The 15123-nt window shown below is 42.6% G+C and overlaps 1 protein-coding gene and 1 pseudogene across 4 annotated transcripts in view; both read right to left on the bottom strand.

Annotated features, from left to right (window-relative positions):
* Nucleotides 1-63: 63 nt before the first annotated feature.
* LOC127438102 (structure-specific endonuclease subunit SLX4-like) lies at nucleotides 64-5199 on the bottom strand (annotated as a pseudogene).
* Nucleotides 5200-11785: 6586 nt separating this feature from the next.
* Nucleotides 11786-15123, bottom strand: part of LOC127438522 (histone lysine acetyltransferase CREBBP-like) — an 81316-nt gene continuing 77978 nt past the window's right edge. For all 4 annotated transcript variants that reach the window (XM_051694164.1, XM_051694165.1, XM_051694163.1 and 1 more), the window contains one exon: nucleotides 11786-15076. In XM_051694164.1, the coding sequence (XP_051550124.1) occupies nucleotides 12872-15076 (2205 nt within the window). In that variant the 3' untranslated portion in view covers nucleotides 11786-12871. The remainder of the gene's footprint in view (nucleotides 15077-15123) is intronic.

The raw sequence follows: 15123 nt of genomic DNA on the forward strand, positions 1-15123 counted from the left end.
TATGGTGAACTAGCAAAAATAATGACTTTTCAGACATGTTTCCTGAACACTTCCCCATTTGCCATTGGTTGGGCAAACTGATTGTCCCACCCCCAAAATCACCCCATTGGTTGAGCCAGTGTTGCTATGTCGGGCAGTTTGGGATACTCAAAGCAATGTTCGCCACAGAGTCACTCTTTATATTTTTTGGGGAAAACAATCTAGAAATGTCTTCTAGTTGTCTCTGCATAATAAGCTGGGATAGGAGAAAGTATTTATCATTAAAGAAATATGGGTTCAATACAAGTTGAGATCAGTCGACAGCATTTGTGGCATAATGTCGATTACGACAAAAAATACATTTCGACTTGCCCCTCCTTTTCTTTAAAAAAAAAGCAAAACAGGGGTTACTGTGAGGCACTCGCAATGTAAGTGAATGGGGACAATCCGTAAATGTTAAAATACTATCTCAAAAGTATAGCCACAAGACACAAACCGTATGCATGAATGTGTTTGAATTTGAATCCTTTCATAGGAAGGTCAGATGCATTTAACATTGTCTTGTACAACTGCTGAAGAGTAATCATTATTGTGCTGTAACAATGTATTCTCACAATTATAGATTAACCACATTAACTCAAGGAAACCTGTCAGCTATAACTTGCCTCCAATTTGTACTTCACATTGTCCTTGTCACACAACTGCAGGGGGTTTAGCTGTCTTTTCCCTCCCTCTACCAGCTGCACCACCAGGCCCATTGGTTGTAGCTTTACTATGTAATATCTTGCTTGAAGAGTTACTTTGGCCCTGTTTGGCTGTACTGAAAGTGATGCACTGGGAGTGATACAAATGGAACAAGTTGTGGTACTATGTTATAAGGGATGAATGCTAAAACTATAGTGAAAAAAAAAAATAGTAATTAATAAACTAAACTGTCAGACAAAAAAGTAAACTATGACTCTGGACCAAACTATGATGTGCATAAAAGCAACATATAAAAACCTATTCCCTTCTTATACTTGCATATAAAGCGGTATACTGTGTAGGTACGTGTCTGACTCTGCTGTAGAGGAAGTGGAGTTTTGAGAGGCTGTTTAAATCTCCTCTTCCTCACTTGGATGCAGTTTCACAGGTGAGACTGCAGGGGACATCTGGGCTGCTTTAAGGAGAGCAGAGCAGACTGGGAGTTGCAGACATATGAGGGGTGTCGGGGTGGAGAGGTCTCCTCCTCAGACTCTGAGCTCTGCAGCTGGTTTGTGTACTGATGGATCTCCTGCAGCTTTAGAACCATCTTAGGCAGTGGACACACACCAAACCTGGGAAAAAACTTTACTGTTCAGCTATCGTTCCACTGTTCACTGATTACAGATTATTATATTACAATAAAAATAATCTCAAAATTGCCAAATATTGACTAATTAACTGGCCTGGTCAACATATCAGCCTCTATCAAAAGCCCAGAATCCTTGTTTTCCCAATTACATTTTTCTGGTTATACGTGCAGGGTCTATACATTGTGTAATGGACTCTGCTCACCTGTTGAGTCTGTTCTTGAGGTCAGGTGTGTCCATATCAGAGAAGCCTGGCATGAGAGTAATGGGCACCAGAGGTCCCTTATTTTTCTTTCTGCAGGTCACTGTGCAGAGATTTAAAGTTTATTTAAAAGTTTTCATCACAAAAATACCAAGCAAAGCATAAATATATATTTTAATGCACTCTTATACAGAATTTGAGGCCAAATCGACACCAATCCATTTTCATTTGAAAACTCTGTTTTGAGTGTCCTAACGTCATTGTTTTACCAAAGTATGCGGTGATGGCGAACATTTTAGAAACGTTCTGTTTTCGTTGGAGGAAAATGCCGTTTCAGTGTGGATGAGAGGTGTAAACACAGCAAAACCAATGGGTTTTCAAACGAAAACATATTAGTGAATGTGGCCTAAGTGCTGCTTAGCCACATCAAAAAAACAAACAAGAGCCCTAGGGAAACATAATGAACCATTATTCTAACATAATTAACATAAATGGGGATAATTTAATAACGCAGACTTCGTTCAGTACCTGGAGTCTTTAGTTCGGCGACTCTCTTTGCAGCGGGAGGCACTAATCTCTGAGAAAGAGGAAGAGGGTCCTCTTCCTCCTCCACCCAATCATCCCACATATCAGGGTCAGGTAAGATGTGATTTAATGGAGCAGGACTTTGCTTAGGCTTTTTGGAATGAGCTCCAGATGCGAGAGGAGACGTGTTATGTAGACTAACAGTTTGTCTCCCACTCTCGACACTTGGTGGACTAACTATCTCCATTGCTGTCAATTCTCAGGTTAAAGTGAGGCTTTTGGTTTTCTACCCCTGCATCCAAACCCCATGAGTCATTAAACGCAATAGGATGCTCATCCATGCCACAGAAACTAGCTTAAGGAGAGTTCTCTGCAACATCCACAGCTTCTTCAACACCTTGGTTTTGATTCTCATCTCCCACTTCAATTTGTTCTAGTCCATCATTCTCGTTCTCTCTGGACCTTTTAGGACAACCGTGGCTTGGAGAGTTTAGTGTCAGAGAACTAGTACTTTGCTTCTTTTCAGGTGTTTTACAAGGGGAAGGAGAAAACTCTGAATGACTGAGTTGTAGAGACAGCAGACCTCCTTTCCCCTCACTATGAGAGAATCTACGATTACCCCTGCTATCCCTAAGACTAAGCTCACAATCGCTAGCCATAGGGGAGGAGCCGAAGGGCATCTGCCTTTGTAGGGAAGAGTCTAAATGGAGAGGGGTGCAACTCGAGGTTTGTGGGATACTCTGGGTTGGATGTCCCATAATGAAACCAGTGTGGGAGCCATCAGAGAACATTTTAGAGACTTGGGACCATCTGAGATGGCGAAGTGGCTTCTGGTAACCTGGAAAGTGTTCTGTATCCATGCTAGAACATTCTTTAGAGGGACTCTGTTCTGACTTTAGAGGACTTGAGTTGATTTCATGTTTGGACAAGGGTACCGGCTTCTCTCTGTGGTAGCTGCCACTTGTAGAAGCAAAGTGAGTAGAGGGTTTAGAGCTGTCTGAGACAGTTAAAGCGGAAGAAGAGGGAGCTAAAGAGCAAGACTTGGGGAAGAGTTGGTTTCGACGCATACTGACGCAGGTCTGGGCGGAGCTACTGCACATGGAAGGTACCAGAGTGGCTGGAATCAACCAGGAGACCTCTGCAGAGCCGTAAAATACACTCTCATTTGCAATGCCAGGGCTACGGTTCTCTGATTGATCAGACTTGGCAGGTTCTGTATTGGTGGTCACCTGCACTGTATTTACCTGTTTGCCAGCATTGCATTGGGATCCAGGAGTGAAATTGTTTTCTGTACTCAGATTGCCTTTGCCAGCGTAGCTTTTGGATTTAAAAAAGGTTCTGGGGGAGAGTCGGAGGGGGACTGAAGGGTCACAGTGCGCTACCTTCAGAAGGATGTTTAGTGGTAGCAGCGTTGTGGTCAGTATCCACATCCATTTTTTTGGCTGTTTGATTTTGGAGGAGAGGGAAGGTGGCTTATACCAACACAGCAAGAAATCTCTTTTGTTAGGGCTGACTGACCCATATCTTCAGCCTTCCCTGAAACAGGAGATACATCAGGCACAGGAAACAAGGACTCACCTGAAACACCAGAGTTTAGTGGAGGTCTTATAGACAGGTCAATCACCTCGCTGACACATGAAGGATGAAATGGAGCAGGTGTGTTTTGCTGAGGAGTGTGTAATGACTTGTAATGTTGTTGCTTACAGTAGGACGCTGGCGTCTGTGATGGTGCCATGTGTTCCAATAGATTGGGAGAACAAACGGTCATAACTCTTGTCGAGACTGGCATCTGGGTTTCTGTTTTCATTTGGGTGGGCTTTTGATTCTGGAATCAAACAAACTTTTTGTCTCCCAGTCTCTGGATTCTGGTTTTGATAGGTCTCTGCGGGACTTGTTACCATGGCAGCCTCTGTCCCATCCACGCCTTGATTGTTACTATAGCAACTGGCAGCAGACTTCTCTAAAATGGATTCGGTCTTGTTTTTCTTCATCCCTCTTTTGATTTCCAAAGGATATATTTGAATCTCCCTCCTCTTCTTCAGTTTCTGTCAGTCTCCATCATCGTCTCCATCTTTCTCTGTGTTGCTGCAAACTCACAGATCTCATCACATTCTTCCTCGTCTACCTTGTCATTTTTAAACTCTCCATCTTGTCTCTCTGCATCCTCTCCTGCATTTTCTTTAAACTCTTCCTCTTCCTCACTGTCCTCATGCTTCCACATTGATTGAATTTGCTCCAGGAAATTGCTCTCTGCCATTTTCTGGTCTTTCTGGCCTCCGCGAGTAAGCTCCTGGAAACATGTCTCTTGATTTTCCTCTTGGGTCTTCCTCTCCAGTTTCAGAATATTGCTCAGACTGCTGCTGAAGCTCAATCAAACCAAACCTGACACACAACACACAAACTTACTATCAACACATATACCACTAATCTAGAAGAAATTAAAGTAACTTTGATATGATGTTGAGATACAGTATATACACACTTAACAAAAAATAAATAAAAGAAAATAAAATTCATACTTCAATATATATATATATAGTATTTAAATTCAACATTATATGGCACTCATAGATGGAGCAAGTTTAGACAATCTGATAAAAGATTAAGATTTTATAATGTGCAATGGTGAATCATTCACAATAAGACCAGGAACATTTATTAAAAATGTCAGTTTTGATTCCATGTTGTTTTTCAAGCATCCATGTTCACTCATAAACATCTGGTTTAGAGAAACACTTGTTAAACAGAACAGATGCTGCAGGAGAGATTACACTGACCTATCAGCAAGCTCCCATACGTGTGGCAGCAGTGTGGGTTTGAGAGAACAGAGGGCTGTATAAAGATACTGCAAGAGTGCCAGTACTACCTCTCCAGGCACTTCACCCAACAACACCCTCTGAGTAACAGTCATACCCTCTTCCTGAACACCAAAACCAGTGTCATGAACCTATAAACACAAGTAGACAAAAAGACATGAATAACAATATCACAACTCCTTGGGACTATGTGCATTATCATACCAAGCCTATAAACCATATAATCAGATGAAGACTGCATGTGAGCTTTTTATCTTCACTTCTTTATGAATAATTAATGGCTGTGGTGCCAGTGTAGGGATACACTAACCATATTGGCCAGCAGGGGGCATCGTGTGAACAGCATAAAGGAGTGAGTAAAGAAGACCCAATGTCCACCTGTAACTGCAACTCAACTGCTGGGCTTTTCTTCTGGATTTCTTTTTTCTAGGCACATCATTCCTCTTAGCGCCACTGATCTGTTGTCTGGAGAGAAACAGAACATGTAATCCACCTAGTTGTATCTTTTGTGGCTAGTTTAAAATAACCATTCCAAGTGATAAAAGTTGCAGTTATTATTTATAATAACTAATAATAAAATAATACAAATGTATATCTTACAAAAGCATGTCCATGTCATATTTCACCCCTAAAGTTTTACTATAGTAATAGTGTAGGCTGTAGTAACCATAGTTTTTTGGCAGAAACCATGGTTTACTATAGTAATACTGTAGTAACCGTGATTGGAGTAATGGTGTTTTTGGTTTAATTTGGTGGAAACCATGGTTTAAGTAATATTGTAGACTGTAGTAACTGTAGTTTTTGGTGGAATCCATTGTTTTACTATAGTAATGGCAGAAACCATGGTACCTTAGAGGACAGGGCAGGAATTGTGTTTAGTTTTTAGTTTTGCGTGCCCTCGCTGTCCTCATAAATTTACCATGGTTTTACTAAAATAACCATATTTTAACCTTGATATTCATAGTAAACTCATATACTAATACAGGAAAACAAAAACTATGGTAAAAATAATAATTTTGTAGTTTTGATTTGACTACAAATATCATGATACCAAGGTACCATAGTATTTGTAGTAAAACTATAGTAACCACAAGATTAACCATGGTCAATCTATAGTAAAACCATGGTTTCCACCAAAAAAATATGGTTACTTAACTTTTCATAGTTACAACAATATTACTATAGTAAAACCGTAGTTAAACTATGGTATTTGCATAGTAAAACCATGATAATAATTTAATAATTTAAATATAATTGCTTTTCTCTTTTTTTAGGGGTGAAATATGACTTTCTTGATAGGCTTTGTGAGATTCAGCAAAACAAGAATGGCAACATTATCCTGGACAAACATGCTGACAAGCATGCAAAATGTGTATTTTTTAGTTGTAAAGTATAAAAGGTAAGAATAAGAAGAAAAAGTGTATTTTATTTCACATAGCTGACTTACGTTTGATCGGTGGTGCTGTCACTCACGTTCTCAGCAGCTTGTCTCTGCAGAGCCTGGAGCAGATCATTGGGTGACACCTATATTGGTTGAGCATCGCTTGAAGTGGACAGACCGACTCTTTTCAGAATTAAAACCCTTTCCGCATACGGGGCAGTCTGGGACACGTGGCCTGGGATGGGAATGATGAGATGCAGAGGAAGTGCTGTCCTCACTTGCATCCAGACACCAGCACAGCAGGAGAGAAAGACAGAGGAATTTAGTTGGACTGATCACAACCACCCACAATTGTGGTATTGTGGTAACGCACCTGTTAATGTGTTGAGTGTGTAACTAGGGGCTCATGGCTGATAGATCCTTCTGACAGAGCTGACAGAAGAATAATCGTCCTCCTTCCACCTCCACAGCGACCCGAGCCTCACAGTCCAACTCCTGCTGAAGCTGAAGAGCCAGCACTTCATCACTGCTCACATCATCTGTAGGATCTGACAAGTACAAATATACTTTGGGATATGCCTTGAGGACAAAATTACTTCCCCTTAGTAACACCATTGTCAGGTTTCATGAGAATCACCCACCTGTGTGTTGGATCTCACTTGGGGCAGCACTGTCTCTGTCAGAACTCTGTAGTTGTGGGTTGGTTACTGTCTGCATGTAGGAGCCTCTCTGGACCGGCTCTCTTGAACTGTGTCATTCTGCGGATCACTGCACCTTTCACCTTCCCTGTTCCTGATACACCAGCGATGGGCTGGGAAACATCTGCACGAGTCCAGCCATTGATGTTACTCTATATTTCATTAGTCTTATTGGGGTTTCTGCTCGGAGAGAGGGAGGATGGATCTCCATCCTTGGCTGGTGGCCTGTTGTCATCTCCAGATCCTCCTGCTTCTTTTCTTCTCACTCTTTTCAGGAGGTGAGAGCAGAGGTCGGCGAAGTTTAGATCCGAGTCGTCCATGATGAGTGAATCATACACATGATCTGTCACACGAGTCAGCTATATGGCTGTGTGACACTGGATCATTCAATATGGTGCAATTTAATCTTTTTAAGGAGGGTGAAATGCATGAAACTACATCAGGTTTATCAGTCCATGAACATACTAGGTTTTTAAAAGTCGGAGGTAGATTTATACATAATGGAATACATAACGTTTTCCTTTGTTTACATTTGAACACTGGCTAGTTATAAGAGTTTACGCAACTTCTATCGCGATTCATTTCATAACAAATTAAATGCAGCACGTTGGGCAGGCGCACTTAGTTTTACGCCTTCTAAACAATTTTTTTTTTTATTATTATCCCATTTTTTCCCAATTTGGAATGCCCAATTCCCACTACTTAGTAGGTCCTCGTGGTGGTGTGGTTACTCACCTCAATCCGGGTGGTGGAGGACAAGTCTCAGTTGCCTCCGCTTCTGAGACCGTCAATCCGTGCATCTTATCACGTGACTTGTTGTGCATGACACCGCGGAGACTCACAGCATGTGGAGGCTCATGCTACTCTCCATGATCCACACACAACTTACCACACGCCCCATTGAGAGCGAGAACCACTAATCACGACCACGAGGAGGTTACCCCATGTGACTCTACCCTCCCTAGCAACCGGGCCAATTTGGTTGCTTAGGAGACCTGGCTGGAGTCACTCAGCACGCCCTGGATTCGAACTCGTGACTCCAGGGGTGATAGTCAGCGTCAATACTCACTGAGATACCCAGGCCCCCCTTCTAAATGATTTTAATACATTATTTAATGTCATACAATGACGGTTTTTCTAGTAAAATGTGCTACAGCGGTGGGTAAATGTTGTTCAAAACACAGTCGAGGGCCTGCCGTGGTTTACTTTCGGTGACATAAGGTTTGTTTGAGATGTCAAACACCTCACTTTGAAATTACATGAGAGGCGGCTGCAGTCAAGGGAGAAGTGAAATAAGAGCTGTCAAGTCGTACAGTTCTCACTTCTCATAGTGGATCAGACACCTTCGAGATCAAAGGCAGAAATCGCGGGATTCACGTTCATACCTGTTGCTTCTTCTTCAGTTTTATTGGTGGATCGCAATTTAACAGTGATTACCGCCACCTGCGGATAAAGTGGCTATCATTTCAATTCTGTTTGTTTAAAATGAAAATAAATACGATGAAAAAGACACTCAATGTACATGTTATTTAATTTCCCCCCTAAAACGTGTCTTTTCATCCATTTTTATTTTATTTATTTTTTTTATTTAATAAAGATATGTATTTTAGATATTTCAGAAATATGATAACAATCACCCATACAGAGATCACACGTCAGAGTGTTGGGAATATTCTCACATAATTTATACACATAAAAACATTTTAAAAGAGAACGAAACATCACGGTTGTTTAAGCCAATGAGCATTACGCTGTGTCGTCAGCTAGTCGTTTCCCATCATGCCTTGACACAGAGGAGTACAGCCAGATCTTTCTAGCAAGTCAGTCCACTGGCGGCCATCTTTGAAACACTCCCGGGAGTATTGTATCCAGTCATGCCAGTGCAGCTCCTATCTACTTGAATGGGGAAAGACCGAAATCTCAAAAACGTTTGGTCAAGATTACGATCAAAGTACATATTTCAAATCAGCAATAAAATCTGATAATATTGGAACCATAAATTGTGCTTCTTTACCTCATATTACACTAAACACGCAATTTTACCGGCTTGTATAACTAATGCGCATGCGCTTTAGCATGTTGATTGACAGGTGAAGTCTGTATCTAAAAGGTGATTGGCTCTTTTGTCTCTTCCTTTCTACATCCGTTGACAGTTGGTCGCTAGAGCTTCTTGGTTGGGTGTTCCAATTTCTCCCATTTATTTAAATAGAAGTGGCCCGTCTCTGCTAGATACTCTCTGACCACAGTCCGACACATTTCTAACCGGCATGCACCTCGCGGTGATCACCTGTGATCGGTGGTCGTGTCTAGAAGGGATCCCTCTCGCGTCAAGTTCTCACGCATGCGCATTCTGTTATGATGCTCTCGCCTGTGCTCTTTTGCTCGCATCTCAGCGTATTAATGATTGAAAGCATTCAATAATATAACATTATTATTATTATTATTATTATCATCATAGCGAGACTATTTACACTAGGTGTTACCTACCACACAGTAAGGCTATTTAAACTGAAATAGTCTGGGTGGAAACAAAGACACTAATGATAAACGGCTCCTTCAGTGTCTCAGTGTGATAAAACGGTGTGAAAGTGCTTTTTCTATGTGGATGACCCGGGTTCTAATCGTCCTTTTGACCCAGTTTTCCCCATTCTGTTTCCTGTTTCCACTCTTAATATTTTTCTTTAATACTACTTATAATAATAAATAAAATGAATATAAAGGTTGATTTCCTTGCAGTGATAGGTTGGTGTAGGGTGACAGCGGGACTCTAAATAAACACTGCAGTGATGCCCCGTTAGTATTTAATTAGGGGTGCAAATAGCCTCTGCCTTATTATTATTATTAGGAAATCCTGTTGTCTTTTTGAAATCTCATATAGCATCCCATGTTTCAGTAATATTTTGACATAAGTTCATGTTAAGGCACATATTACTTTAATCTTAGATTCTATTATTGTGACTTAATTGACATCATATTAATAGTTAAAAAGTGTTTGCGTTGAAAAAAACTAGCTGCTGTTTAAAGACGTTTATCTCTTTTAGAACTGGAAAATGTAAAAGAAATCTTATATTGTACAAGGGGCAGATTTGTTTCCACTTAACCACCCAGTCAGACATTGAACAACTGAGCTGACTGATGCACTTCTCCAATCACCAACAATATCTCATGACCGATAGCAGACGTACAGCTAAAGTTATCAAATTATATGACGTATTTATTTTAGAGCTTGAATTGATCATCAAAACTGACTGTTCATCACAACAGACAATTTAAAATAATCTTTTAGACGCTGTGTAAGAAGAGAGGGATCCCTTCTAGACACGACCGAATATTCGGGGTTCAATATAAGATCAGTCGGCAGCATTTGTGGCATAATGTTGATTACCACAAAATATCATTTTGACTCGTCCCTCCTTTAAAAACAGCAAAAATTGAGGTTAGTGTGTCACTTATAATGGAAGTCAATGGAGCACTTTTTTTTTTTTTTTTTTTTGGAGAGTTTAAAGGCAGAAATGTGAAACTTATCATTTTATAAAAGCTCTTACATTAATTCCTCTGTTAAAACTCATGTATTATTTCAGCTGTAAAGTTTTTTAAATAGTCATTTTTACAGTAATTTTAGGGTTTGATGATATTACATCGTCATGGCAAGGAAGTTCAATTGGCAATAACTTTATACAGAAAAGGTTTGAAAGTGATTTTATCACACTAAAATCATGTTTACACACATGTTGTTTATGACTTCAGGATATAGTTTTGAAACATTTTAACATTTACACATTGGCCCCATTGACTTCCATTGTAAATTCCTCACTGGAACCTCGAATTTTGCTTTTTAAAGAAAAGGACGGACGAATCTAAATAATTTTCTTCTGTAATCATTATTATGCCACAAATGCTGTCAGCTGAACTTGTATTACACCCGGAATAGCAGAGGATGTACTTCCTTCGCCAGCTGAGGAAGTTCAACCTGCCACAGGTGCTGCTGATACAGTTCTACTCAGCAGTCATTGAGTCTGTCCTCTGCACTTCAATAACTGTCTGGTTTGGTTCAGCTATGAAATCAGAGAGAAGGAAACTACAACGGACAGTTCAGGACTGCTGAGAGGATTATTGGTGCCCCCCTGCCCTCCCTTCAAGACCTGTATGTCTCCAGAGTGAAGAAATGTGCAGGTCTGGCTGGCGATACAGAGCACTGAGTGCCAGGACATCCAGACACAGGAACAGTTTTTACCCTCAGGCCATTTTCCTCATGAACAATTAAACTGCCTCAGGACTCCCCCATAGTGCAATAATGTAAATACATATCTCATGTACATATGTAAACTCACATATTTAATTCCCACAGAATGGGACAAAATTCCAGCAACTTATTGTGAGAAGCTTGTGGAAGGATACTCAAAACATTTGACCCAAGTTAAACAATTTAAAGGCAATGCTCCCAAATACTAACAAAGTGTATGTAAACTTCTGACCCACTGGGAATGTGATGAAAGAAATAAAAGCTGAAATAAATCATTCTCTCTACTATTATTCTGACATTTCACATTCTTAAAATAAAGTAGTGATCCTAACTGACCTAAGACAGGGAATGTTTTCTACGATTAAATGTCAGGAATTGTGAAAAACTGAGTTTAAATGTATTTGGCGTATGGCGTATAAGGTGTATGTAAACTTCTGACTTCAACTGTATATCAAACTATATACCCAAGCTAAGAAGCACATTTAACACATCTAGAAATATATTTTGATGTATTTAAATATTTGACTACGGATAAAATGTCCACAGACCGCTTGATGTATCTTCACAGACCACAATTCTGCTATTAAAATAGAATTACATTAAAGGCACATGACTTTGATCTGTTGCACACAGTTTATTTAACAATATGGTATATAAGAAATACGTTTCTCAACCAGTTTATACAGTGATTCCATTCGCTCTTCCTTATAGTATTTTGCTTAATAACTTGATTTACATTAAGGGAAACAGTAGAGCCCCTGTTCAAGTTTGTGTTAGAGGAATGAGGGTCGATAACAAAACCCATTCGGTGTTCCAACAAGCAGTCAACCAACTGATCACCTGTTTCCTCCCACTCAGCTTAGGGGCCCCACTCTCTCCCACTTTCTCTATCTCTCTTTATATTTATATATCTGTATGACAAAATTAGGACAAAAAGCAACAATTTTCTACATCTGCAAGACAGAACCTCTGGATCCAGGCCAGTGAGATGTTGTAAATGTGTACATGTCCTCTTGGGGTCGGTGTTGTGTTGTCTGAGTGATGCATATGTGTGCGTCTGCGTGTCTGCATACATGCGTATGCACAGTTCCTATCAATACAAACATTCACAATGAGGACAGGAGGCGATCACTCCAAATGTATGTCTGAAAAAATGGTACAACACTAGAATACAATTGCCAGGAAGGATGACAGAGCAGAGAAACTCTGGCCAAAACTCCCAGACAAATTATTTTACAGTTTTCCAAAACAAAAATGCTGTAAAGTTAGATAAGGTATAAAATAAAAGGTATGAATAATATAATGAAGTGTTGTAAATTTTCTTAAAAAGAAAGGGCATGAAACCAGACCCCCCCCCCCCCCCCCAAACAAAAAAAAAAAAACACAATCCCAAAATTTTAAAACAAAACACTGACCCCGTATGGGTCTAAACTGAACAAAAAATATATTCTTTGTGATTTATATTTCTTTTAAACAACAATTTTCAAATCCCTCTTAAAAGGAAGAAATTTCAGTCTTTTTTTTTTTTAGTAAACATCAACATTCCCTATTCTTGTTGACTTAAATTTTTTTTTCTTTCATTTCATCAAACTTTTTACATGTCAGTACAAAAATTTGAGACTATTTGAGAAAAACCAACAGAGCCACAAAAAAGAGGAACAGGGAGACTGTGGTGGGTGGAGTCTCCCAGAAAATGCTACAATCCCTCCACAAATTTCTCCAGCGTGTCTCCTGTTGTGTCTCCCACCATACCTAAGTCACTGGGCAGCACTCCACGGTTAGGTGTATTAAGCTGCGGGAGCATGGCACTCTGCTCTGGTGTGCCCAGGTGTCCTTGCTCCATAGAGCCAGGCATGGGGTTTGCAAGGCCAGGGTGTGGTGATCCTGTGTGGGGTGGCGCATGCTGTGGCGATGGCTGTGGCTGAATCTGAGGGGAAGGGCTGGAATGTGGAGGAGGTTGTTGTGACGGTGGTCTTGGTGACTGCACTGGTGCTGGCGAGCACACCTGATTGCTGAGTGCGTTAGCCATGGGCTGGCCAGGCGGGTGTGCGCCCTGCGGCTGGCCGGAAAGCAGGTGAGCTTGTGGGCTCATGGGACTTGGTTGCGCTGGCGAGCCCATTTGAGGCTTGAGGACGGTCTGCGGTTGCGGAAGCTGCTGCTGGAGCATGCGTTGATGGAGGAGGTTGGATGTGCCATCCATATTAATCCCGGTCTGCCCCATCTGTGCCATGGGAGCCTGCTGGCCCATGGGCCCACCTGCTCCCTGCATGGCCAGCTGCTGCTGCATACGTAGTTGCGAGTAGTTGGTTGCAGCCCCTTGAGCCTGTGGGAACTGACCATGTGCCTGCGGCATCACTCCCTGCTGCTGCTGTTGTTGCTGCTGCCGTAAAAGCTGACGGCGGTATATCTCCTGTAGCTGCGGGCTGTTGGCGTGTGCAGGGTTTATGAGCTGATTCTGACCAAGAGTTGCCATGCCCTGCGGCGTAGGCTGCTGCGGTTGCTGCTGGGGGGCCATGCCAGGCCGTGACACTCCCTGCATGGCTGCCATTCCCTGCATTGCAGGCTGCACCACATGCATACCCTGCTGTGGCTGCTGTTGTTGCTGCTGCTGCTGTGGCTGGTTAGCATGATATTTCGCTGTCCTCTGTTTGATGAAGGCAGCCATAAGTTGTGGGTTGGATTTGAGGATGTTTAGGACTTGCTGTTGTTGTTGGGGCGAGCTGGGCGACTTCAGGGTGCGTAGCAGGTCCTGCAATGCATTGGGGGCGATGGCTCCGGGTCTTGGGGGTGCTTGAGGTCGTTGGCCCTGTGTGGTTACCATCATACGTTGCTGTGGCGGTTGCTGCTGCATCATGGGTCTCTGCAAAGGCATGGTCTGCTGCGGCCCCTGTACAGTCTGCTGCGGAGCAACCTGCTGCTGAGCCGCTTGCATGCCTGCCTGAGGACCTCCAGGCCACTGTCCTTGTGGCATCTGCTGCATGACCTGCTGCCCACGTGGCCCAACAAGCTGCATCGGCGGCTGCATGGGGCCTGGCATGCGTGGCTGCTGGTGGTTTATGGTTAGACCATTCATGGTCATGCGGTAGTTCTGATTATGTTGTGCCTGTGCGACCATCTCTATGTGCTGTGCCATTTTGACCGCAGCCAGTGGCGGAGTCTGCTGCTGAGGAGGTTGTTGTGGTGACTGCTGCTGGGGAGGTTGGGGGAGCGGAGACTGCTGTTGTTGTATTGGGGAAGCCTGCGGGCCTGGTTTACCCTGTGATGCCTGCGGAGTGGGCTGCCCGTTTCGGGGTGCGCTGGGATAGGTGGGGGACATGACGCCTGCATTGGGCGTGGCAGGCTGGTTGGATAGTGGTTGAGGCGTTTGGGGCGTGTTGGGCTGCTGATGAGAGGTGGGTGTGCTGGGGGCTGTTGACACAGGGGGCGACGGTAGGCTCTGAGGCATGGCTCGTCCCTGCATAGTGGCCATGCGTCTTCGCATCATCTGCGCCTGCTGCAGTCTGTGTTGCAACTGCTGCTGACGTAGCTTGTGCTTGATATTGAGGCAGAAGGGAACAGGGCACTTGTTCTCCTGACAGTGCTTAGCATGGTAGCAGCAGAGAGCAATGAGCTGCTTACACACCGGGCAGCCGCCATTCGTCTTACGCTTGCAGCCTTTGGTGTGCTGCACCACACGCTTCATCTTCTGACAAGAAGGCAGGGAGCAGTTGGCATTGCGGCACTGGCAAGCGTGCACCAGAGACTGGATGCAACGCTGGATGCTTAGACGCCGACTCTCCTGAGGACTCTTGGAGGCTTCGCCACTTTGGCTGTTGCTGTCATCGTCCAGACCCAGACCCCACTTAACCATCGGGTGCTCATGGCCCTTACTGTTGTAGCAACTAATGCACAGATCAAAGTCCTAAAGAAAAATTAGAGCATATTGATTAATTAATGAACAACACATTT

This window comes from Myxocyprinus asiaticus, chromosome 49, assembly GCF_019703515.2.
Source record: "Myxocyprinus asiaticus isolate MX2 ecotype Aquarium Trade chromosome 49, UBuf_Myxa_2, whole genome shotgun sequence".
NCBI classification, from domain to species: domain Eukaryota; kingdom Metazoa; phylum Chordata; class Actinopteri; order Cypriniformes; family Catostomidae; genus Myxocyprinus; species Myxocyprinus asiaticus.